Raw genomic sequence first — 25,199 nt, 5'->3', positions numbered from 1 at the left:
TATGGTTTGAAATCCAGTCTTTGTCATTATGGTTTGTGATCATATTGTTGCATAAATGTGTAGGATAGACACAATCACACCAAGTGTTGACAGCTGCAGTGCACACATCCCACTGAGATGAACTAAAGGCAGCGTGTATAAACTGCACCAACACAAGATTATCTCGTTTTTCTACAAAGAGAAAAATTAAACGGATTGAAAAACGCTCACATTAATTCTACACACTGGGGCTTTGAAGGTCTTTTTAAAAACACGGAGCTGGAGGAGGACACACACACACCAGGCCAAAGAGGATATTTCACACGTTATCGTTTCTTTTGGCAACTCACGGTGATGATTGATGGTATTGATGAGTCTTAATCCAACGTATGCGTGGTTGTTGGTCATGAGCACCACATCAAACAGCTCCTCGCTCTCGGGGTAAAGCTCCCTCAGCTGAGCGTTCACAGCCTCCAGAGCCTGGGAACACGACCAAAACACACATCTGAGTTATAAAAAAAAAAAGAAAAGCGGATAATGATGTATCACTGCAGGGGATGAGCGTGTTAGCGTGGGTTCTCGTCCTCCAGAGGCACGAACACTGATAAGGAATTGCCCTGCTTTGGGTTTAACACAGTGGTTCTCTCCATCATCTCTGACCTTGACGAAGGAGAAGGCCGGCCCGGGGCTGAACGGCTCCGTTTCATGCTCCACCTGATACTTGATGTACTCCTCCATGCCCTGCTGCTCGTAGATCTGCTGCTCCTTCTCCATGGTGAAGAGGACTCGGGCCGACACGGCAATGGTGACGGCGTTCTCCGGCTTCGGCTGTGGAGGACGACAGGTTATAAACATCTCATTCTGTGGAAGAGCTGATGATGATGGTGTGACAGAGATCTGAATGTAGGAGACTGATCACATTCTGAGCAGAGGTCAGCTGAATATTGATAAAACTATTGCTGATTTGTCTGACGGTTCCCAGAAGGCAGGAATAATGCAATAAAGGCTTGATTGCCTCCTTCCTGACGTAACAACGGTGGATAAACTAAGTGAGCTGATGTGACGGAGGAGAAGTGACAGCGCGATATGAAGTACTTTCCTCTACAAGAGCCTGATAGTGAAGGTCCACATACCAGAGCGGCTGGAGCTCGTTAACTCGTTGGAGGCTGAGACTGTATAATCAGTCTGTGTCACAGCTCGTATTTTGACTATTAGTTCTGAGAGGTTTCTTGTTTTATAAGTTAAAACTGTGCACATAGCTGCTTGTGGTCTTTTATTTTATGTGGATATTAGATAATGATTTGGAATGAGGGTACAAGGGATGCTTTGTGGCTTTGCTTTCATGATGAGCACCTTGGGTGAATATGTAGAAATTGATCTTGGTCTTGGTTATTTGTTCTTTTGTTTATGAGCTTGTTCGTTTTTGTTGTTGTTTTTTTGACACTGTAAAGAAGGGGCAGAACTAGATAAGCTTTTGCTTCATTCTGTTCCTTCTCAAACTAGATATAAGTTGACGTGTGTGTATGTGCAATATTGTGTTTATATCAGATCTTTTCTGTTTTGTTTTGTTTCTCTTTTATTGAATATTGTACTTAAATTCTCAGTAATGCTTATGTATTGTGTTGTTTTTTCTGGTGTAGCAATTTCAATAAAGATCAATAAAGTTTTATTCTAATTCTAATTCTTTTATATACGCATTACTTATTCTGTATTTATATATGTGTGTGTGTAGTTTGAGATTAATAAAGCAAAATAAACTAAACTAAAACTAATCCTAATAATTAATTAGTTAATTAACTAATGATTCTGAGTAGCCTGAACCTTATAAATACGATCTTAATGAATCTGACGTGCTGAATCTGTTAAAACTGTAAGTTATTTTGATGTGAAACCTGCAAGGAGACACCTCACTTCAGCCTAAAAGTGCCTGAAGTTGTATCAGTCCTTGCATTTTAAGGAATCCAAATGAAGTTTCTGAATCCTGCACAGAGAACGTTCCACCTGATCTGACACAAGACACCTCGATACCTCGCTCAGTTTCCAGCTAACACAACAAGGCCTCGCTAACCTTCCTATCGTGTTTCACCAAGACACATTGCTATGTAAATTTATTGACTAAAGGCTATAAAAGATGCATCGACCTGCTTTAACCCTCCTGCTGTGTTTACTAAAGTTAGATTTTGAGCAAGTTGAGGGGTCAGTGTCTGCTGTTCGTCATTCGTCATGGAGAATAAATAGCCTTGATAGTGTCTTGGTCGGCAAGTAAGAGCAGCATAATTCAGCTCATAGTTCACTTCTTATATGCGCAGTAGGGATCCTGTTTGCTGTCAATAACTCTGATAGTTTATAAAGCTGTGGAAACTGTTCCTGCACATGGATGCTGCATAAGTCAAGCTGTAGAGATACTCACTGGTTTAGGTTTCCTCGTTGGGGTGGACGGCTTCAAAACTGTCCTAGCATCTTCCCAGGGTGCTCGGCCGCTGCTGCTATTCCTGGTCAAGTCCTGTCCACTGGCGGTCAGACTTTGACCGTTGTTTAGACTCATTTTACCTCACGGCTCACCGCTCTCTCGCTCTCCCTGGACCACACTGAGTCCCAGTGTGTCCTCTGATGGCTCACTTTTCTGATCTCTCTCTTTGGCAGGAGTTCCCAAACAAAGTCCTTACTCACTCATACACAATTTGAATTCAGGCCCAGTGCACTTAAAGAGATGAGAGCAATTTGACTGCAGCTGCAGATGCTGTAAAAAAAAAAAAGGCAGAGCAAGGCAGAGATGTTGCAGGATGGAGAGAGATGCAGAAATAAAACGATTCAGAAAAAGGCAAAAATTCCCGCTTATCTCTTAGCATCATGCATATTATATTCCTCGCTCAGCTCTTCTGTTCTTGTCTTTCTGGTTGTTCCGTGTCACACACACACACACTCCTGACTTCAAGCCATTTTGCGTCCTCCCACTTTTTAACCCTTGCAGTGTCTAATTCCTTGGAGCAGCAGCAGAGCTTGTGATTTAATGTAAGTGACAACTGGTTGTTGCACCCTATTGGACAGATCAAGCCAGTGTTTCTGAGCACTGCTGTGTCGTGATGCTTGTAATGTATTCATGCTTCAGTTGCCCCAAATAGAGAGGAAGAGTCTGATGTTTTTGAGCATGACAGTAAAAGCTATTTTCTCACGCTCTATTATTAGATCGTTTTACGTTATAAGGACGGTTATGATTGTTTTTGTGTGAGATGTTGCTGCGTAGGAACATTGTGTATCCCATGTGCACTGCGTTCCCTATCAAACACTACCATCTCACGTTCCTGCTCCAGCAGTCTGGGAAATGGAGTCCATCCTGGGTCATTTGCTTCCCCCCGGTGCGTCTTGCTAATAATTTCTTATTGCCTCTTTCCAACGTAAACCCCTGCAGGATGTTTCCAGGGATTGAATTACGAAGCAGCAGTCCCAGTTGCCAGGCAACCGCCAGGGAGTCAGACCAGCTGGGACTCCCACACCTCAACGTGATTGGCTGTGCGGACACTAGACTGAATATAAAGCCTCCAAATATGGCACCAGTCAGAGGAGCAGGCAGGTGATGCAGGGAACAAAGATGAAAGTGCATGTTGTGCGCTTTGAAGAGCATAAATGCATTATTGCTGGTATTAGCTCTGCTTTAATCACAGCAAACAGACAGTTTGCCAGCCGCAGATGGTTTTTTTGGGAAGAAAAACAGTAGGCGGACATACATGGAAGGACTCAAGTGACAAAAGGAGGCGCCTCCTAACGTGCACATACAGGACACAATCCATTATGGCTGTCATTTTTATGTACCTGTCAGCAATATAGAAGATATACCGTCAACAAACAAGTCTACGTAAACTCATATTCATCAACACTGTTACAAACAAACACATTAAAAAGGTGTTTTCACTAGTTTTCAGTGTAAACTCATGCTGCTCTTTATAGTTTCCAGATTGTGTTGATTACACTTGTCTCCATGAAGCCAGCAGTCTAGAGTGCCGTTTGTGATTGCGGCCACATTACCGACGTGTTTGTGCGACTGCAACCGCACACTCTCCTCCAGGCTCTCCGGGGACCAGACGCAAAGAGCTTTTATTGATTTACTGAGGACAAATCAAGGTTATGTGTCTTTTATTGTCTGGATTCTAAGCAACTCTAATAGCGTTTTATCCGTCTGCTCTCATACTTTGCAAGTATCATGTGACATCATAAAGCATCCGATAAAACTCGGAGAAGATGTCACTGAAGCAAATGATGTTCAATCAACTTCATGTTTATTGTTTTATTTATTATTGTTTTCTCAAGATTAATCAATTCAACTCCACTGGTTTTGCATTTTTAAAACTCAATAATTATTCAAATAAGTTGAATTAACTGTTTAATATAAGTTACATTTGAGGCACTTTAAGATGAATCAGGCTCAAATAAACATTCTGCCTCAGCATTTTAAAAGTTTTTGACCCATTTCTGAAGCATTATTTAAATGCTCAAAGCTTCACAGTTCAAATGATTTAAACCGGTTTAAGATGCCAACACCAGAGCAGAAGCAATAGTTCCCTACTTTGTCATAATTGTGGGACAAAACAGTCATTTCCTGCCTTTGTGCTCCTCTATGTGTCTATAGGAACACATAATTGATTAATCACTACAAAACCTTCATGGTAAGAGTAACAACAAATACAATGTTTTCAGGATTTTAGGGTTTTTTGTTTAAAAAAAAAAATGTTGTGAGGTGAAAATTATTTACAATCTACAACTTGTGTGTCCCGGCAGTGGAGATATGTGGATTGAATACAAAAGGAACAACAGTTAATCCAGAAGAAACCGTCGCTGCGTGTTCAGTGCATCTTAAGGCTACAGCCACTAGAGTGTAGTAGAAGCTCAGTCAGCCTTCGGTGTGCTCTGAAAGCTTCACGGTTTCATTCATTCCTCGGGGCGTTGTAGACAAAGAGGATGTGAAAGAGAAACTCTGCAAGTGTGAGAAAGGAAGTTGATCTGAAAACCTCAGTAGCATCAAATCTTTAAACACCTAAACTTTAGAAACAAAGCTAGAATACATGCTGACAGGAATGTTCAGTGTGATGAATATTGTTAATAAAACTATGACTTTAGAGGAATAAACCTAATATATGCTCCTCAAAAGATAATAACACCCTGTTTTATAAAAGAAAAGCTTGTAAAATGTGACATTATCAAAGCTTTACATTATGCCTGAAAGAGCAAAAAAGTTAATAATTGATCCAAATTACTGCTTTTTTTTTTTTATGTCAAAAGTTGGCAGCAAGTAAAGACTTCCCACTCTGCTGTATCTGTGAAACATCAGGGATACATTTACCATTCAAGAAGCAAAGCCCTCAGCCTACACTGGTGTCTGCCTTTGTGCTGTAGTCTGGAGCTCGGAGGGGGTTAACAGGACATGGAGACAGTTGGGCCGCACCCACTGAGTTGATTTGAATAACACCGGCATTTGGCGCGAGGCTCAGAGGAGCCAGCCTTTCTTCATACCGGCTGTGACACCACTCCCCTCCCCTGCCGGAGTGGCGGGAAATGCTAGAGAGAAAAAGAGAGAGACACACAGAAAACAGAAGAGAAAGAGGGAGCCGGGGACTGTACGAGCAGGACTCAAGGAGCTTTTTTGCACACCTACTCTATACCTGCAGTTGCCCTGGAAACCTGTCAGATGCAAAAAACGTACCTCTGGAAACAGAAAGAAAGCTGGAAGGAAAAAAAAAAAGCAACACGCCGTCCCCTCCCTTTTTGGCGCGAGACAGCTAGAGAGATAATGCTCTCTCAGTGGTAGACTGTGGGTGGAGACAAAAGGAGGCATGAGTGGAGCGGGCCAGAACAAAGAGGGTAACAGCCTGGACTACCCCCCCTCTACCCCTTATCAGGCCCCACCCCCCCACCACCAACCAACACACAGCCTGAAGGCTTGAGGCAAAGCAGATGACTATTATAACCTTAATCAGTCCTTCAAAGAGGCCACTCAGGCATGTTTGCCACCACCAGATTCTTTGTTCTTACTGAGGTTCTACCCAGTTCTGGCTTGAACCCTACGCCTTCTTATAAAAAACCCACGGCCACACATGATGTTATCGCACACGAATCAAGGCCTTCCTTCCTTTTCTTGCTGAGATACGATCTGGCGACCTTCCACCACCGATGCAGAGGACCCATACGAAGGTCATTTGCTGAGGTGGCATCCCAGACATTTACCCGCACCCACAACGCGCTCGAGTGACATAATTGGATTTGCTGTTATTAGCTTTCAGAGATGCTGCAGAAGCCCAGAGTCACCCCACCCTCCTAAATGTGCAGCATAAATAAGTGGGTGGCACCTGAATGAGCACAAATTATCTTTTGGCAAAATTCACCCATCGCAGAGTAACAACAACAACAACAAAAAAAGAAAGAAAGCAGCGCGGCAGCTCCTCTCGCTTCCTGCCTCCAATGGGTTCGACACAAAAACAGGAAGTCTGTGCTGCCTGTGTGTTTCCTAGATCTTATTACACTGTCTCTCTCAGTCTTTCACACACACACACACACTCACACACACACAGGCCTATAGTGGGCAAGAGGAAAACAGGGCAGTGATTATTACATAAGCTCCACAGTGGTGGTCACTGACGACAACAGCAGTCACATTCAGACACGGGGCTGAAAAGAAGGAATTGTAAGCATGCAAGGCAAACAGAGGCATCTATACACTATACATTCACCATCTGATAACAGACACTGAGGGGGTGTGTGGATCTGCATTTAAGCTTTTGAATGTATATTGATGCAAATACAGCCCCACGCTGCGGTAATTGGTCAATAAATTGGCCTGCGAGCGCGGTAGTGGGGTGCTGATTAGTGAAGGTCTGACCGAGGCCCAGACAAAAGAGTGGAAGAGATCTAGAAGAGTGTGTGTGTGTGTGGGGGGGTTGTAGTTGTGGTGGTGGGACAACAACTATGAGGTCTGTCGAGGGTTAAAGGGGATAGGGGGGAGGGGTAAAGCCCCCCTCTCTGAGTAGCTTGGGTATCGGGTGGTGGAGGAGGGGGCCTGGTGGCGGTGACGGCACTCAAAGAGGCTAAATTCAAAAGATGCAGCAAGTGTCCCAACTTCAACTGAAGCAACCTTAAACCACGGAGCCAAACAATGGAACATCTGCTGGCTGACAAAAGTTGGCCGTTTGCTGTGAGGGCAGCAGAGGCTGTGCGTCGAGCTGCTGCTCAGCGGACGAAGCTCGGCAACAGGTTCCAGCATATTTCATGAGACGCTCGCTGTAATCTCACTTACTTTGGCACCTCTGAATAGATTCGCTTTATTTTGAAAGTAAAACAAAGTTTGCAAATGTGTGGTAGAAAGCATTCAAAAGCATCTTGGGAAAGTGCCAAATAGGGCATTTACTGGTATGCTGGAGGGTTTTTTTTTGTGCTATTCAAATTATGTGTGCGTGCGTGTAAACAACACAGCCTGGTTTGAGATGCTGCGATGCTCTAATGTGTGACGGGTGGCTCGGTTTGAGTTACAAAGCTGTTAACATGTAAGGCAAAGACATATGTTATCATAGACATGACAACAATTACATCTACTTTTAAGGTTAATGTGTATCAAGAAGAAATGGCACAACATTAATATTAAACTCTGGTTGTGTTTGTGTCCATGCACGTTCAGAATTAAAGTCCAATATTTCCAGCTCCACTAACTTCTGATTGACATATGGGATGCTTAAGGCTGTGTTTATCATCTAGTTTCTGACATGTAGCATATAGTGGGTTCTGACGTAAACAAAGCTGCTCGCTGAAGTTGGACACGACACTGATGACAAGTGAGAGTGAACCAAAAGGTACACTAGCAGGCAGCGAAACCAAAACAATAGTCTGAGATCTGCTGAAGCATTCAGGAAACTGCAAACTCAAGTGACAACTCTCTGTGGGTTTGTATCCGCAAGTAAACCTTTTTGCATTACTTGTATTAATTAGATCAGCCACAGACTCCCTCTGGTGAGATTGGTTGAGCAGTTCTAGCATGAAACCGCAGTGGGTTGGTGATTGAGATTTCAGAACTTTCCAGATCTAACAATAATGTGTGCTTGGTTTGTTGGGACTTTCTGTGACGTTATGCTTTTTTAGAATAAATGTAATCTGAATTATTTTCATGTGAACAAATACAATACTAAATGTGTACATTTGATTCACAGATCTGTGTTTTTAGGGGTTAAATTACCAACCAAAGAGAGACTTTAATACAAAAATGTAGTATAGAGCAGCTTTAGGGATACATGTTATTGTTGGTTACTCCTGCCCGTCTATGGTAAGAAATAAATTGGGAGAAGCCAAACCCAGAAAAACAATAAATGCAGCAACGACAGCAGGAAAATAAAGTGGCTTCATCCTCACCTGCTGAGGTAATTCATCAGCATGGAAATGACAGCGAGTGGCTGAAAACAGAGGAGTCGGAGATAGATCTGCACCGACAATCAGAACCTGGATAATCAATCATATACAAGCACATCAATTACCAGGTTTCACGTTGGTGTTTCATGTTGAATGCGATAAAAACCAAGACACAGAATACATTTGAATATAATTATTTGGAGCTAAATGTACAATGGAAGCTGCCAGCTCCAGTCTCAGGCCACCTCAGCCTCTGTCTCCCAGTCTGTGTGTACTGGGAGGAGTGGAGGTGATGAGGGGGTTGCCAGGGTGAAGCCAACACAGTAGTTGTCGGTGTTAAGGGCCCCTCTCCCTCCCTCCCTTCCTCCCTCCCTTCTCCAGATTATCCATTAACCAGCATCATGGTTACATCACCGCGGCTAAAGCTGCCTTTCCATGGCCTAAAGACACTATAGAAACAGATTACTCATATGTCCTCACACCACATACGTTTGGCTTTTCTCCAGTCTCTCATCCCAATCATCTGCTTTATCAGCATCAGCTCATGTACAGTGTTGGCGACGCGTTTGTTTGTTCAGTCATTAACTGTTGGTCAGTCTATCCTCGGCGTGGTTGTGTCATTAGCCCGGGTCAGAGAGTTTAGCGTGAGCCACCGACAGCTCACGCAGTGTGATGGTCTGAAGACCTTTTGATGGGTTCATTATAATCAGAGCTGTAGTGTGTCTGGGCCCAGATGGCAGCAGTGTTTACACTAACGAGATTAGGATTAGCTCCAGATTAGATTATTACCCTCCTGAATTTATCTCAGATACTACTAACCTACAGAGATGGCTGTGTGAGCTCAGGAGGGTCACGGAAGTTCTTGTGGAAAGGAGCAGCTTCAAAAAAATATAAAATAAAATAAACATTAAAAAAAACCCTTTGTGCTGTACAACACAGGAACTTGTGCCGCCCTTTGTGTTTATTTTGGTTTTTCAGGCAGACCAATTTGTTGGACTGGCTGCGGTTTAAAAGAAAAACACTGGTTTGACACCAGTCAGCTGGGGCCAGATGTATCCAAAGACAGGAACATATACAGCCTGTTCCGACTGAATCATCGCTGTTACGTAACACTGGCCTTAGGATGGGGAGGGCGAGCAACACACAGAGGGAGAGAAACCAAGCTCAGAAGACTGACCTAGATCAGCAAATGGTTGGAGATAAGTACCTGAGGGGAGGGCAGGAGCCAGCAGACTGAGGAGCAAGAGGGGGGCAGACAGGAGAAGAGGGGCTATAAGAGGGAGAAGGACGGGGGAAACAAGAGGGAAGACTGAGCAACCGGACGGCAGGGGGTGAAAGGAGGCGCCTTCTTGCATGCCAGCATATTCATGGGCTTTTTCAGTGGGTTCACAGCCTCATTAGGATCAGATGTAGAGTAGCCGCCTGGTTGTGTCACTGGAACTCTGAGTTCTAGTGACACAACCGGGGTGGAATGTGGGTCAGTAGGCAGAAAGACCGAGAACTGCGATCGTGGGGAAAGTTTTTCCTGCGAAGCGTTCGTATGTGCGGCAGGAGCCCTGCCAAACAAGCTTCTGCGTCTCTTCCCGCTTGTGTTTTCCACATCTCCCTTGACCGTCAGCCACTCGAAAATAGAATAAGGGGAAGGGTGTGTGTAGAGGGAGTTGAGTAACAGAGGGATGACAGCGATTCCACTTCTCCTCTCCCCCAGCTGATTTCCTCCGAGCATGTAACAGCCCGAAAGCACGACCTGAGCCGAGTCCCTGCCTCCTAATGGGAGATTATTTAATTCCGCTGCTGCTCATTCTCACACAGGAGATCATGAGGTTATCCTAAGATAAGCCTGTTTTTCTTCCGCCTATATTATATGGCCCATATTCTCCCACATGTAGGTCACAGATAAGCAGCCAGTCCTCCCATGCTCTTAGAATCACAAACCAGTGCGGGGTGTTAATGGTCCGTTTCCTCCTCTGCCCCACTGTGTAAACAGGCAATGTATACACGCCATACAAACCAGGCCAGTCAGAACACAACCAGTTAACATGGTGGAAATATTGCTCAATGCCTCTGTGTGTCTGTGTTTTTTTTTTTTTTTTTTCTTCTTCTATTTGAAAGTGCAGAGGTAGGAGATTCACCACAGCTAGGGGATGTTAACCGTTGCGAAAGCTGATCCCCTCACTTTCCAAGAACACAGATGCACTGTCTGAGTTGCTCAATTAAGACAAGGTTGTGAATTACAGTCGCAAACTGCAGATTCAATCTCCATGGCGGCTTATCAGCAAGAAATACCAGCTCAGCGAGTATGACTGGTTGTGTTTCTGCTCTGGGAAACTTGCCAAAGATAAGCGGTGCTCATCTGCTTTTGCAGTTTTCTGATAGTTTTACAGGTTGAGTCATTTGTTCGGAGGTGATGTAGTGCATGAACGCAATGACAAAAGCCTCGTTCTTTGATCACTGGGCATATAACCAGGCTGAAGTCTATTGTTAACCATGTGTGATAAAGTGAACTAGGGAGAGTATACACCCCCACACATGTGTGTTAATTTGTCATTTGTAAAGGTTGCTTCAGACATGAACTTTGCTCTCTTATCTAACCCTTATGCACGGCTCTGATCTGCTCTGTTAAACACAAATTGAATCCATCATGCAATTAGCCTGTTACTCATATTTGCCACTGTTTAATGAAAGGATTTCCCACTTGGCAGTGCGTGTTAATGCTGCGTGCTCTGTTGCATCAAAGCTAGCTTTTAGGTCTTATTCCAACAGGTAGGTGTTGTGCAAGATACATCCCCTAGTATCACAGCAAATATATATGAACTTGAAAAGGCTAAAAAAGAAGGGCACGAGTGTGTGTTCAGAGGATTATAAATCAGACAGAGGCGGCTCACCAGCCAGCCAGATCATCAATTCTCCACAGTCCCACCCTGATCATACACATTTACACACTTGTGTCTGACCACCACTAAAGCTGTCACATGCTGTCTTGTTCCCTGAGAAATGTGAAGACACACGTGTGAAAAATTTCCTGCTAATACACGTCAGATATTTAGCTCAGAGGACGGCTCTAGCGGAAGAATAAGCGAAGCCCGCTGATGTTGAGAAAAGGCTCGAGAAGGAAGACATCCTCAGCGTGCACGTGTGTGAAAGTGATCACAAAGGCGGTTCAGGAGTTGCTCAGCGTGGGCGCTTCGTGAATTTAAGAGCAGAAAATCAGGTCCGGCAGGTTAACCGTCAGAGCATCTCACGGGACAAAGAGTTCCTCTTACCTCATTGTTTCCTTCAGGGGAAAAAAAAAAAAACCAACAGTTTTTTGGAACATAGGAGCGCCATAACCCCTGAGTATGAATAGTCAACTTTAGCACACGTTCTGACACAAAGGTAGCACAGTTTACCTTAAAGCAACTCACTGGGTGAACTCAGATCTACGATACGTTGGACCATTTCAACACAAGCCTGATTGCTTTAGCTTCAAATAAACCAAACAACATCAATATATGATCTTTCCAGAAATAAAAAAGACCAGCAATAATTTCACTTGAATCCACAACATTGTGCTTTAAATACTTTGCTGTGTTGCCACTTGAGTGCAACTTGTAGTACGTCTGTTGGAGAAGCTATTTGAATTTGAATCATGAAGTTAAAAATTTATTTCCTTCCTTTCTTTTCGTATCATTTCCAATGAATTTTCTGGTCATGAGATAACAGGATGCTTCTAGGTGGACCATGACCTGATATCTGATTTTTTCTTTCACTTCCTGATGCAATATAAAGCACGAACAGCTGCAGCAGCTGATGACAATCTTGAGGAGCATCTGAGTGCACCGTGACTTGTCTTCATCACTATGTTCACTCAGGTTTGTGTTACTTGATACACTTTTTGTGTCTGTGTGTGTTTTGGCTTGTTTTCAGTTAACCAAGGAAGTACAAGAAGAAGAATGCACCGAGTTCTGTCTTCGGAAGCACGACAGGTTTGTTAAGAAAGTGAGTATGGTCGCATTGTTTTTCTCCCAGATGAGTCTTTGGAGACCAAATGTTGATGGGGTAAAGGGGGAAACATGTTCAGCTGTGCCAGAAAACGATGCCCTCGGGGCCAAAAATAGGGCCCAGGGAGTGAAAGCAGGCAGGTGAAACAGCAACCAGGTCCGGCCATAACAAAGGCCAGCGAGGTGTGAGACGGTTGGAGTTCAGGGTGTGTCTGGCTCGTCTGTCAGGCTCTACTTGAACCAAATGGCTGCTTTGAGTTTATTAAACAAATGTGAGCTCAAACCTGAGTCATCCAGACCTGCAGGGACTCGTCGTCGAGGTCATCAACGGAGCAGAAACCCACATGTGGCCCATGTTACCTCATATTTGGCGTTTATCGTGAGTCGACTTTATACTGAATTAATTCTATGTTGAAATTAATAATTCAGCTTCAAGGGAGTGAATGGAAACATGTGGTTCTGCTCAAAGTGGACTCACCCAATGACGGCCTGATGGAGTCAAAAACATCTACAAAAATAGCATGTAGGGATCTAACTGTCCTGCAGCACCCACCAATTCCACCAACAGACGCTAGTTAAAGGCACAGATTTCTACTTTTTCTATTTCCACTCTATTTTACAGCCACTTCCATGAAGCAGTGACACTCTCCCACAGAATACCTGCATGAAATCGCCACGCAGGATCCCGGCAGCAGTTCACACAACCCCTGTCTCCAAACCCAGGGGACTGTTCTAAAGATACCGATTGTATTTTTGTGTGTGTGTGTGACCTAATTCAGAGCACATCAGGTGCCCAGCATGCAGCAGCCACTGCAGAGGGGAGGATCTGCAACGAAATCACACAGACTCTCTTCAAGGACGACTCTCAAGGACAAGTTGAGTCTAACCTTCTGAGGACGAGCCGCCGCTGCACAAGGAGTGCACATTTATCAGCAAGATGCCGGAAATCATAAGTTTGCACATTTTTGAGATCTGCCCTCATTTACAGCTGATATGGGTGTAATAGTAGGTCACGTTTCTGGAGAGGCAGTGCCACATCAGCGTGTGGTGGATCTAAGCCAGGATATCAGAGCGAGGCATGAAAAATTAGTGTCATCTCTCACTTCTCTGCTCTTACTTCAAACATTTAGATCAAGGCTTCACAATATTGTGAGTTTAGGGTGAGCGAGGTAGCCATGGAAACTAATAGAAGCTGAGATTAAATCCAATTTGACAGCAAGGTCAAATTGTTGAGTTTATATGTGAATACAGTAACTTGTGCCTATCCACATAACACTGAGAAACATTTAATTACAATTTAAAAAGAAAACAGAAGACTTCAGGTTTTTTTATGCAAATATGGTATAAAAATTTAATGATGCTATTGATGTTAGCATGCTCTAAAAATCAAACAAAAATCAGAAGAAGCATTGAAATCACAAAGTGACGTGTGAATATAAAGTACAGCAGTGCCACTTTTTCCATTTTTTTTTCCTATTTTCTTAACAAAATAGAAGCATCTTAGTGCCTGATGGCACATCAAACAGAGGAGCAAAACCCGAGTGACAACTCTCAGCTCGGTCTCCTTCACCAGGAGCAATAAGCTATTATTTACAGAACAATTTGTACATCAAATAATCAGTCGGAAAATAAACCAAACAAACCAGGAGCAGGCTCATTCACTCTTATGTACACAGAAAGGCATTCACACATTACTCCATGTGCAATGATGAAACGAAAACATCACCAAATCTCCACACACACTCTGAAGGCTACAATGTTCACTATCACACTGGTAAACTATTGGAAAGTGATTTCACATCACCGCATACCAGAAAATATCTTGGTCATAGCTATTAAAATCAATCCAATTACCCGCTGTTCATAACTAAAACACAGTGCAAAAAAAAAAAGTAAAAATAAAAAACAAAACGCTGCTCCTCCCCATAACAGGTTTACAGGCCAGCACAGTCAATTCACAGGAAGCCCACAGCCATATATGCATGCATTCCCAACAAAATTCACAGCTATGTACATGAGGCATGTTGCTCTATAAAAGGGTAGCTTTTCAAAAGTGACAACTTGTGAGTCCTTGACTGTGAGTGAGGCAGTTTATTTCAGAAGCACACTTGTTTGAGAGTCTCAAGAGCGCTTGAGTTCAGATAATCTGCGGAGAAGCTGCTGCTGTTTGGATCGGAGTCGCTTCTTCTCCTGGAGCTGCCGCTTCTCCCTGGTGTGCAGCTCCATCAGGTACTCCGTCGCCTGGGTCAGGATGGCCACTTTCGGGGTCTTGGCCGACTCCAGGCCGGGGATCTGATCCCGCAGGGCGAGGAAACGAGACCTGAGGTCGTTTCTCCTCTTCCTCTCGAGGAAGTTGTGGTTTCGCCTGCGATCAGTGTCCTCTGTGTCTGAGTTTAGGGGAGTCTCTGAGGGGGACGTTGGCTGGGAGCTACTAGAACCTGACTGCTGACTGGACGACGAGCAGGTCCGCTTGCTCTGAGGCGCCTCTTCATATTCGTCGTCCTCCTCTTCTTCTTCTTCCTCAGGTTCCGGCTCGCTGTCAGGGGAGCGGGCGGCGTAGTTGTGCTGCTGCCGGTGCACTGACATGTGGAAGCGTTTGGGGCAGGGGTCTGCACGGACCGTGATGGTCACCGGCTTTCTGACGTTCACCAGTCGCACCCGGTTCTGTTTGCTCTCCACAGTGACCACATCGATTTCCTCTTCATCATCTGTCATCAAACAGGAGAACAACTCATCAATGCACATTGAACAACAATCACATGCAGAAGATACTGCAAAGTCATCTGTTTTACAAAATGCTCCACAGGGTCAAGCTGGATCCAAATATAACCTAACTGGCTACAAAGAAGTGCATTCCTTAACCAAGCAAGCAGATCACCATTCCTCAGTGTGAGGAGGGCAGAGCAGGAGGTGAGGTGTTAACAGCAGAGGTCAATCAGGCAAAGGTTTGCAGAGTTTAAGGCTTTTGTCACTGGAGCATTCATCAACCATTTAAATAGGGAGATCTGCTGGCAGGGGGCATTCCCTAATTTGGGAAATGTGAAAGAGTTACTCTCACGGTCTGTCACTGTGTGTGTGTAGCAGCCATAAATCATCAGGACTGGCTCACCCCGCCCTCTACCGCACTCTGATTGTGATGCAGAGGCAGCGGAAGATAAAGAAATAGAGGAGGATGCAAGTAAAAGTGATAGGGGCGCGGTTTTTAAAACACTGCATGGGTATTCAGAGCGAGCATGTGGCGCATTGTCCAAGCAAGAGTAAAAAAAAAAATCCAGCCTTAAGGTGACTGCACTGCACTTAATAACCCCTCTGCAACACAGACCACAGTTATGCAACTGAAGCCCGGCTTTCCAAATTACGCATTGTTAGTGGGCAATATAATCCCGAGGCAGGGCAGGGTGGGGCAATTTAGAGCATGACTGCTTCCTTACCAGAGGAATCAGAGCGAGACTCGGAGCCAGACGACGCCGGCTTCCTGCAGCTGCTTGCCGGGTAGGTGAGAACTGCGGCGGGGTCGACGCAGTCTGTCGCCGCCGCGGCGGCTGCGTGCAGGCCACCGGGCGAGACGCACTGCGCTTTGCTCGGTCTCACGGAGATCTGTGCCACCGGGGGGGCAGCGGTCGGCGCCGCGGCAGGCACTCTGGCGTTGACCTTCTCCAGCTGCTTGCTGGCAGAGAAACTACTCCACATGCAGTCCCGGATGATGTGGGAGCTGAGGTTGCCGAACAACCGCTGCGTGTCGGGGATGAACTGACCCTCGCACTCCTCGTCCTGACCCAGCACTTTGGACAGCCAGCTGAGCTTGTCTCCGGGCGTGAGGAGGTGCAGAGCAGCATCGCTCAGAGTCCGGGTGGGAGACATGGGAGGGGTGGGCAGCAGCTCGAACTTTTTCCATATGTCCTCGCTCGGTGCGGTTGACTTGTAAAAATCCTCCTCGGTGTCGAAATCGTGGAAGAAATAGTGCTGGTAACAGTCGAACTCCATGTTTCCAGATAATATAATCCTCTAGAGTTTATTCCCAGAAATGATCTAATGACACCAGTGGCCTCTGAAGAACGTCCTGCACAGGAGAGGAAATATTAGAGATCAGCAAGTAGTTTCCATCAGATGTATGATCACATATCAAGTATCCACCTAATGGGATCAGGACATCACATTCCCCTAACAGCCTACTTTCTACAAATGGGACCACATTAATAATTGATTGAATCTTGCGGATGCTCTCTTTGCTCTGATGGTCTCAAGCTGTTCTGTTCAGGCGCACACGGTTATTACATAATCCGCCTCTATATATACGCGTAAATTATAACTCTCGGTGGTGCGTGCGTAAAAGTAACACACTGGGCTGCATTTCCTGAAATGTAGGGAGCGCTTTGTTCCACAAAGCAGCGAAGCGGTACACAGTCACAGAGTGGGTTAAATATCGCACACAAAGCACCATTTCCTCATTGGAAACTTTCACACGCAGGCAACTCGAATCAAACTACTCACCGGGTCGCCGCAAAATCCTCAAAGCGCAAAATCAGGGCATTGAAAATCCCTCGGCGGTCCAAAGAGCGCACAGTCCGCAGGAAAGAGACGGATAAAAGAAAACTGTCCGAGTTGTTCCAGGGGGTACAAATATAGACGGAGCCTGTACTTATGTTGCAGTTTAGTTCAAAACAACGAGGTTCGGAAAAAAAAAAAAAACACGCCGGGGTTTAAATAAGCGGCGCTGGATCCGCCCCGCAATGTGTAACAGAAAGCCACACTGTGCGTTTTTCGCGCCAGTGAGATATCCTGTTATAAGGCGATAAAAAGTGCAGGGAGGAGCCTCGGAAATGTCTGCAGCGGTAGATCCGGGTAAGCCCCTTCATTTGCATCAGAGGCGGGAGGGGGAGGCGCGCAGCCCCGCCCCGGCTACAGCAGCAGCCGTGGACACAAGGACCGACACTTACTTTATTATTATCAGGGGTGTTCAAATTGTAGCAGAAAACCACAAAAACAATGTGTTTTTCTCAGCAAAGTATACTATTTGCCACTTTTGCGCCTATTTGTATGATTCTTATCACTGAGTTCTTCTTAATAAATCCACTTCTCTGCATTTAGTGGGAGATTTATATTCTGCCTACAACTTTATTAGCATTATACTGTTTTTTTTTTTTTTAAATTTACACACAGTAATCCACCTGAAGAATCAATGCAGCATCCCAACAATAAATTAAACAGTTAAATCACTTCTATCTTGAATTACACAAGTGTACTAGGAATAATAATACAATATGTAGAGCAGACAGTGAATAATGAGGGATACTGAATTTGATCATAAAAGCTTCAAGCAACAGTTCACAATGTTTCCTTCTCTTTGTTGTATGTGTTGAGTCATTTTGGATTTTTAGAGGACAAAACAACATATTTAAAGACATCACCAGGAATCTTTATGAACTACTTTATGATATTCAATGGATCAAACACTGACAACATGATTGTATTTCACTGATTAATCAATATTTAACATAACCGTTAACTGCACCCCTCATCATTTATACCCAGAGGGGCCATTTTTCCCGCATAGTGAAAAAAAAAAAGTTGAATTTGCTGATAATGTTTGAGTACATTTACAACAGGTGGAGTTTTAAAAATGTCCCATTTTTGTTTCACTGCTTCTACTCAAGGATCCGTCTCCCACCGCTTCACCCCAACACATGATACTTCTCATAAAGTGAACATTTGGCAACGACAGCGTGACACGTGTGAGAGAGTGGGCCCAGTGGTCACACATTTGACTCAGAGGTCGCGTCCAGTTTGCTGTCTTTACTGTTCAGTCTCACAAAACTGTGATCCTGTGATGTAACGCTGACACGAGCCAACCTCGACACCAAACATTACATTTAAGCTTAACCCAGTTTCTCCTAATCTTGTTAAAATCAGCAGAACTAAGAGTTTCTCTGTCTTGAAAAAGGCCTCTTTGCCTGGACACAGTCTGTTTTTTTGTACTTTTACTTATAACCAGTTGTAGAAAGTTCCTTTTAAATCAGGTATCATATGAGCTGAGTGGCTTTGGAGCAGTTTCAGGAGTAGCTGGACTCTTCATTTGTGTTACAAAGGGGGACAAATCAGTGGTGATGGTTCTTCATCTCCATACTGAACGTCTTAACGCAGAGCTGCTAATAGGTGTATTGTATTCCAAGCAAAGAGACATTTTCACATCTTCTGGGCGGAGTGCACATCTCTGAACGGCCGGCACTTTAACACAAAAGAGCATGACGAGCTCACGGTCAAGATTCAGCGTCTCCAGGTGGCGCTGAGTTGAGTGATCTGCTTTACAGGGAGAACGAGCTCCTTCAGCAGCAAACATGTTAAGGTCCTGAGCAAACACCTCCTTTTTTTTTTGTTCTTTGTTTACAAGTGGGCTGCGACAGCTTCACCAAACTAAGAGTTCAGCTCAGTTAAACATATTTGCCCCCAGTGGCCCGCGACATTTAATTACGTTGCCACAAAGCTCGATATAATCATGTTGAACCAGGTGATGATTAAGTAGAGACACGGTTTATCTTGTGTGGCGTGAATGAACGCGTTACGCTCACTGGCGAGCGAAAGGTCAAAGTTCTCCAACGTCTTGTGAGCAGACAACGGCGGGTCAAAATCATACACCACCCCGGTCTTTCACCTCCTCCTAACATATTGATCCGTTTGGTCCACAGCGTGCACGTCTTCTTCCTAAGCGTGTCAGCGGTCTGGACAAACCCCAGCTATAAACGCTGATTGGTGACATCTGTCGCCGGCGACCGGCCTGAGGTCGGACACACGAGAGGCCTCCTCAGGTCGGCCGCGGTGCTCTAAAGGCAGCGTCGCTCCGTTTCAGTATTGTAAATGATGACTCACGTTGACATCAAACAGGACTTCTCACTCAACTTTGGCTTTGATGATTACATTTGGACTTTGGATTTGAATGACTTGCTGAAATCCTGCCCAGGGCCAACTGACAACAGATTTTTTTTTTTTTTCAAAAGGCGCATAAGGGAACCAACTGTCAGCTTTCTTCACAACAGATATGTTTGAAATCAGTTCCAGCAGCTGACAAAAAAAAAAGAAGTCCGTCTCGGGACTTCCGGACTGACCAAACAGTCTGACCACCACATGGTCCGCTCAGTAATTGTTCTGTAAAGTTTGATTGCATCACAAGACCTCAGCAGAGAGAGCTTGACTGGTTGACAGAGAAATGTGGATGATTGTCGGTGCACTTTAAAGACTTACAGAAAGACTTTAGATCAGAAGTTAATTGTGGATATAAAGAAAAACAGTATTTAACCAATAAAAAGTCGGTGCTGGAGGTTTAGATTGTATTGTTGGATTTTCATCAGCAGATGGAGTTGTTACTATAAAGTTTGGACTGAGGATTTCACTGCAGCAGCTACGATTCACACTGATAAAAGTGCATTTTAATATAAAAACACTGTTGTAGTGTTTCCAAATGACTCTGATTATCTATAATTAAACCTAACTTATATAAACTAAGGCTATTTGTGTTGTTCAGATGTGCTCTTGTAATGTTTAAATGTTGCCTTCTTGTCCAAAAAAAAGAGATTTTAGTCTCTGTAGGACTTTTTACTTGCTTGAATAAAGGAAAAATGAGAACAATCATGACTGGAAAGACCTTGTGATACTCGTTTAAAGCGAAAGATAAGTTGAACAGTTATAAAAAAGAAGCTTTCACCAGTGTGATTTTGGAGATCTTGTGCCCACAGAGCAAAGATCACAGTCTTTAGATCCTGCAGCTTCACATCCTATAATTACCCAGCAGACCAACCCTCAGTCTGCTATGTTCGGAATATTTCATCCCTGCCAAAGAGACGAGAGAGAGGGGAGAAAAAAATGCTGGTTTTTTAAAATTCAGACAAGAGCCTGCACTCCTTCCATGTCCCTTCATTAGAGCTGGGAGATATTTTCCTCAGCAGCGAGAAGAGGTAACAATGCTTAACACCAACAATAGGCTGCTCCCCAAGTCATTTCCCAGCTTAACTTCAAGTGCCCTCCATTGTGTTTTATTGTTATAGTAGCATATGTGTGAGGGTAGTAAAAAAAAAAGGTCGGGGGTGTGGGGGGTGGGGGGGTTCAGGATCCACCTCAGCAGAGTCCTCATGTAGTCTGTAACACCCACTCAGCCGCCTGAAGAACATCCAGCACAATGCAGTGCAGGAATTTGGATGGTTTTTCGTGGGCCGACTGTGGAATTGTCCCCATGCGCCACACAAGGGGGTGTCCTCCTTTTTCCCCACGACCTCCATGACTCTCGGGAACCCCCGTAACCCTGACCTCTGACCCTCTCCTCCCAGCTGAAAAAAAATATACTAGCAGGTTTGAAAATGGGACCAGTCAACCGGCGCGCAGAGAAAAGCCATGCAGATGAGAAAGACAACATAAATAATTCACACAAGTGTTATTGCTCCCCTGGGATGTAAAACACCACACTCTGACACCCCAGCCATCTCCACCCTCGCAATACCAGCAGAGAGCGATCAGCAGGGCGCCGGGTCTACCTGCTAACAGCGCTCACATACCAGAGATCTCTGATCTGTCAGAGCACGCATGACATCAGGCTGCTGATGCTATCACTTGTCTTTTCATTTCCGCAGGAAAGTGCTGCACTCCTGAAAACATTATTAGATGTGATTGCAGTCTAAGTTCCTGGGCTGACCTCAGCATCTCTTTATAAATTACCATTAATAAAGGACATGCTGCTGCATTAGATATAAAACTGTGCAGCTTCATATCGCTGCAAACCGAGAACATCACGTTGAAGCACTTGATATAGGTGAAAACAAGTGCTTCTGTATCTAAGTGTGATAATGTCAGATATTTATCCCTGGATATGCTCCCCGCTGCCTCACTGCAGCAGACATGTCAGAGTTATGCTGCCACCTGCTGTTTGCTGAGTGTAACTAATCTAAGAACTTCTCTCAGGACAAATATTACAATAGGATAGGCTTTGGGAAGAGTGTGGAAGGAAGGAAGGAAGGAGGTTTAATTAAATAAAACTACAATTAAAAAGACTGAGTTACAAGTAAACGTCTTGCATTGATAGCAGGAAATAGTACAGAAGTATTAGAAGCTATAAATACTTCAAGTATCAAAACACAAAGTGGTCAATGGCACCTCTGAGTGAAACTTTATTTTTATTATCAATATAATTTAGTATAAATATTAATGATGTCTAGCTGGTTGGAATAGAGCTAACTTCACATAATTTATATTCTACTGGTTAGTTTAATCTCAAGCTGTCTATCATTTTAATAAGATTATTTCACAGCTTAATCATTGAAGTAAACTGGACCAGTGTAATCATATTACATTTGTCTGTAATGCAGTACTGTGATGCACTGTGATTCCTGAATTCATTAATCAGTTACAGGTGCTACTTTTACATAATAATAAATAATAATAGATTTTATTTAAAAGGCGTCTTTCTGGTCGCTCAAGGACACCTTACGAAAGATAAAAGAAACAACAATAAAATACGTCAGGCAGGGAATAAGCAACATGTTCTCATTACATGACACGACTCATGACATTTTTCTCTGAGGAGCTCTTTGGGATGTTTTCTATTAACTTTGCTTCATGGCAATATTTTATTAAAGAGCATAAAAGACAGATCTTGTGTTTCCTCCTTAACAGAGTGTGGCTTTGTGCTGCTGTGTGAGCATATGTGAGGTTTAACATTATACTGGAAAGTGGGAATAAGGGGATGATGCGTCTCAGGAGGAACACAAAAGTAATGTAATCGTGTGACACATTACTTTCAATGGGGAGTAAATACATTTTAAAAAGTAAAGAGTAATGTGTAGTGATGTCTTTTGCTGAGTAACAGTACCACAACTGATTGTAAATGTAGATGTTACAGGTAAAAACAATTATAGTTTCCTCTGAAATGAAAGAAAATATAAGAATGTAAAGTATAAAAATAATACTCGTGTAAATTCTTAGCGTGTCATGTACTTAACTGAAGTATTTGAGTAAGTGAAGGCTTCAGTCAGTTACAGGAATCGACTGCATCCCAGCTTCAGTGTCACAAAACTGGATAAGATTCAGACATGAATATACTGAAGAAAAACTAAACTAAACTGACTTTTATTGATGGTTGTACTGGTACTGTAAATACAACAACACAAGACAACCACAAGGTGAAACAAAGGAAAATAAATGGCTCTGAAAATCGAGTTTTGACTGATAAATTTAAGGGTTACTGAAGTGATGAACATGATTTTTATTTTAAAACTCTTTGCTTTTTTTATTCTAAACTAGCAGGTAGATTTTCCTCCTCAAGTCTGGAGAGTAATAAAAAGAAGGAGTCTTTAAAGGAATCATCCCTCTGACTGAACTGTTTCCAGCATTCATGCAACCAGCAGTAGATTTGAATACACAATGTGGAACTTTAAAGGGTCCCAATCCAAAAAGAAAGCGAATGACTGGTCTGAATAAAGGCTCTAATGAATCATAAGTATACCTGAGTGTAGAAAGAGTGAAATGACATCACCAGTTATTTAGATCTGTGTCTGTTTAACTATTCCAGTCTGATTAGTTTTCAGTTTCTGCTGTGCTGCTCTTTGCAATGTTAGTTTGATGTCCAGTAGATGGCGCCATGATAAAAGTTTTAACCGGCGACTAATACTGAAAAAACAGTCAGAGAATGTTTTATTACTTTCTTCAAAGTCAGAAGTTTACATACATTTCCTTAGCATTTGGTAGCGTTGCCTTTAAACTGTATGACTTGGATCAAACATTTTGGGTTTCCTTCCTCAAGCTTCTCAATAGTTTGATGAATTCAGATCCATTCCTCCTGATGGAACTGGTGGAACTGAGTCATGTTTGTTGGCCACCTTGCTCCACACACCTTTTCAGGTCTACCCACAAATTTTCTACAGAATTGAGATCAGGGCTTTGTGATGGCCACTCCAAAACACTGACTTTGTTGTCCTGAAGCCTCTTTGTAACTGATCTGGTGGTATGTTCAGAGTCATTGTCCATTTGGAAGACCCATTTGTGCCCAAGCTTTAAACAAAAACACCCCCACCACATGATGCTGCCACACCCGTACTTCACAGTTGGGACGGTGTTCTCAGGTTTCCCCCTTTTTCCTCCAAATGTGACGATGGTCATTAAGGCCAAACAGTTCAATTTTAGTTTCATCAGATCACAGGACATGTCTCCAGAAATTAAGGTCTATGTTCCTGTGTGCATTTACAAACTGTAATCTGTCATTTTTATGTTGCTTCTGGAATAATGTCTTCTTCCTCTCTGAGCAGCCTTCCAGCCCATGTCGGTCCAGGACTGGTTTCACTGTGGATAATGACTCTCAGACCAGCTTCAGCAGCATCTTCACAAGGTCTTTAGCTTTTGTTCTGGGGTTGATACGCACATTTCAACCAGAACACTTCATCTCTGGGACACAGAACCATCTCCTTCCTGAGCTGTATGATGGCTGGACATTCCCATGGTGTTTATACTTGTGTTTAATTGTTTGAACAGATGAACGTGGAACCTTCAGGCATCTGGTAATTGTATCCAAGGATGACTTGTGGAGGTCCACAATTCTCTTCCTCATATCTTGGCTGGTTTCTTTAGCTTTTCTCATGTTGTCACCAAAGGAAGCAGCGTGTTTGAGGTGTGCCTGAAAATACATCCACAGGTGTGCTTCCAATTAACTCAAATGTTGTCAATTAACCAATCAAAAGCTTCCAAAGCCATGACATCATCATCTGGGCTTTCCCAAATAGTTTGAAGGCATCTTAGTGGATGTAAACTTCTGACTTTGAAGAAAGTCATAACAAATCCCTTAAAAATGTTTCTCGTTATTGTGGCATTTAGCAAATAGAAATAATGTTGGTAATCCTAACTGACCTAAAACAGGAAAAGCTTCATCTGATTTAATGTCAGACAGTGAGAAAAAAATAAGGTTTCATGTCTTTTTATACACTATATCTATAATGTTACTACTTACTTTGCAAAATAAGAGTTTACAGTGAAAAAAAACACACAATGATTTGCCAAAACCCAGTGATGCCTTGGAAATGTCCACCATCAGCATCTATATCAAATACCAGCATAATTCTCCATCTGGTAAAACACAAATAGGAGACCTGCACTTGGAGCTTAACTGCGATGAAAAAAAAGACTGATTTAAAAAGTGAAAGTACTCCCAGGTCTGTTTCAGAGGAGCCCTGAAGAAACACTCAATAAACCATCTGGAAAGTACTGAAGCTTCACAGCCACATGAGAAACCGTGCTCTGCTGTTAGAGGACCTGCAAATGATCCTCAAATAAACCCTGAAGAAAAACCGTATGAATGTATTAATGCTTCTTTTGCTGGCATTTAAAGAATTTACAGTAAGTCTATGGACATTTTGCTGATATTTAGCCCTCCTGTATCACAAAGTGGCAACTATTAGGAAATGCTGAATGCAAACAGATGGACTAACAGCAGCACAAGCAGAAGAAGGAGACTCAGAGAAATATCAATCTAAATGTTAATATCAGCTGACTTTACCCATCAGTGCACAGCAAGCCTCTGAGTAACTGACTCACTTATTTTCTTCAAAGTGACTTTATGAAAATCTCTTTCTAATACAGTCTAGAAATCCTTCTCTGAACTCAGACGACTAAACACTCTGGCAGCTGCTGGTCCAGCAGTGATTACACATCACATAACTGTGATTATTTTTAGACGATTAGTCCATACGCTGCTCTTTACTTTCAGTTTCTATTTCTCTGCCACCTTCAGCTAATTTGATACGATTCCATTAATTAAAACAAACCAAAAAAAATAGAACTGTTAAAAGTTATCACGTAATGGTTTACAATAAGTGTAAAGTGACTGATTTT

General features: G+C 43.3%; 2 protein-coding genes across 2 annotated transcripts in view; both read right to left on the bottom strand.

The window, feature by feature from the left end:
* The window catches only part of LOC103357057 (cytosolic 5'-nucleotidase 1A-like), a 9,279-nt gene extending 6,431 nt beyond the window's left edge, over positions 1-2,848 (bottom strand). The window contains exons 1-3 of the mRNA XM_008281444.1: positions 2,390-2,848; positions 640-807; positions 330-459 (exon numbers count right to left, since the gene is read on the bottom strand). Of these exons, the coding sequence (XP_008279666.1) occupies positions 330-459; positions 640-807; positions 2,390-2,524 (433 nt within the window). The 5' untranslated portion in view covers positions 2,525-2,848. The remainder of the gene's footprint in view (positions 1-329; positions 460-639; positions 808-2,389) is intronic.
* Positions 2,849-13,664: 10,816 nt separating this feature from the next.
* LOC103357056 (protein L-Myc-1b-like) lies at positions 13,665-17,088 on the bottom strand. The gene is made up of 3 exons (XM_008281443.1): positions 16,833-17,088; positions 15,773-16,401; positions 13,665-15,049 (listed from the first exon to the last, which is right to left on the bottom strand). Exons 2-3 carry the CDS (start codon positions 16,323-16,325, stop codon positions 14,463-14,465), a joined length of 1,140 nt encoding a protein of 379 aa, XP_008279665.1. The 5' UTR covers positions 16,326-16,401; positions 16,833-17,088; the 3' UTR covers positions 13,665-14,462.
* Positions 17,089-25,199: the final 8,111 nt, after the last annotated feature.

Source organism: Stegastes partitus, unplaced genomic scaffold (genome assembly GCF_000690725.1).
Source record: "Stegastes partitus isolate 25-593 unplaced genomic scaffold, Stegastes_partitus-1.0.2 Scaffold233, whole genome shotgun sequence".
Classification (NCBI taxonomy): domain Eukaryota; kingdom Metazoa; phylum Chordata; class Actinopteri; family Pomacentridae; genus Stegastes; species Stegastes partitus.
Note: the sequence above shows the minus strand (reverse complement) of the source record. Positions and strands in the feature narration are given on the sequence as shown.

Bases quoted from the DNA above. Each gene is read 5' to 3' on its own strand.
- LOC103357056 (XM_008281443.1), bottom strand. From the start codon at position 16,325: ATGGAGTTCGACTGTTACCAGCACTATTTCTTCCACGATTTCGACACC. The intron at 15,050-15,772 runs GTAAGGAAGCAG...GTTTGATGACAG, and splicing joins GTCTCGCTCTGATTCCTCTG to ATGATGAAGAGGAAATCGAT.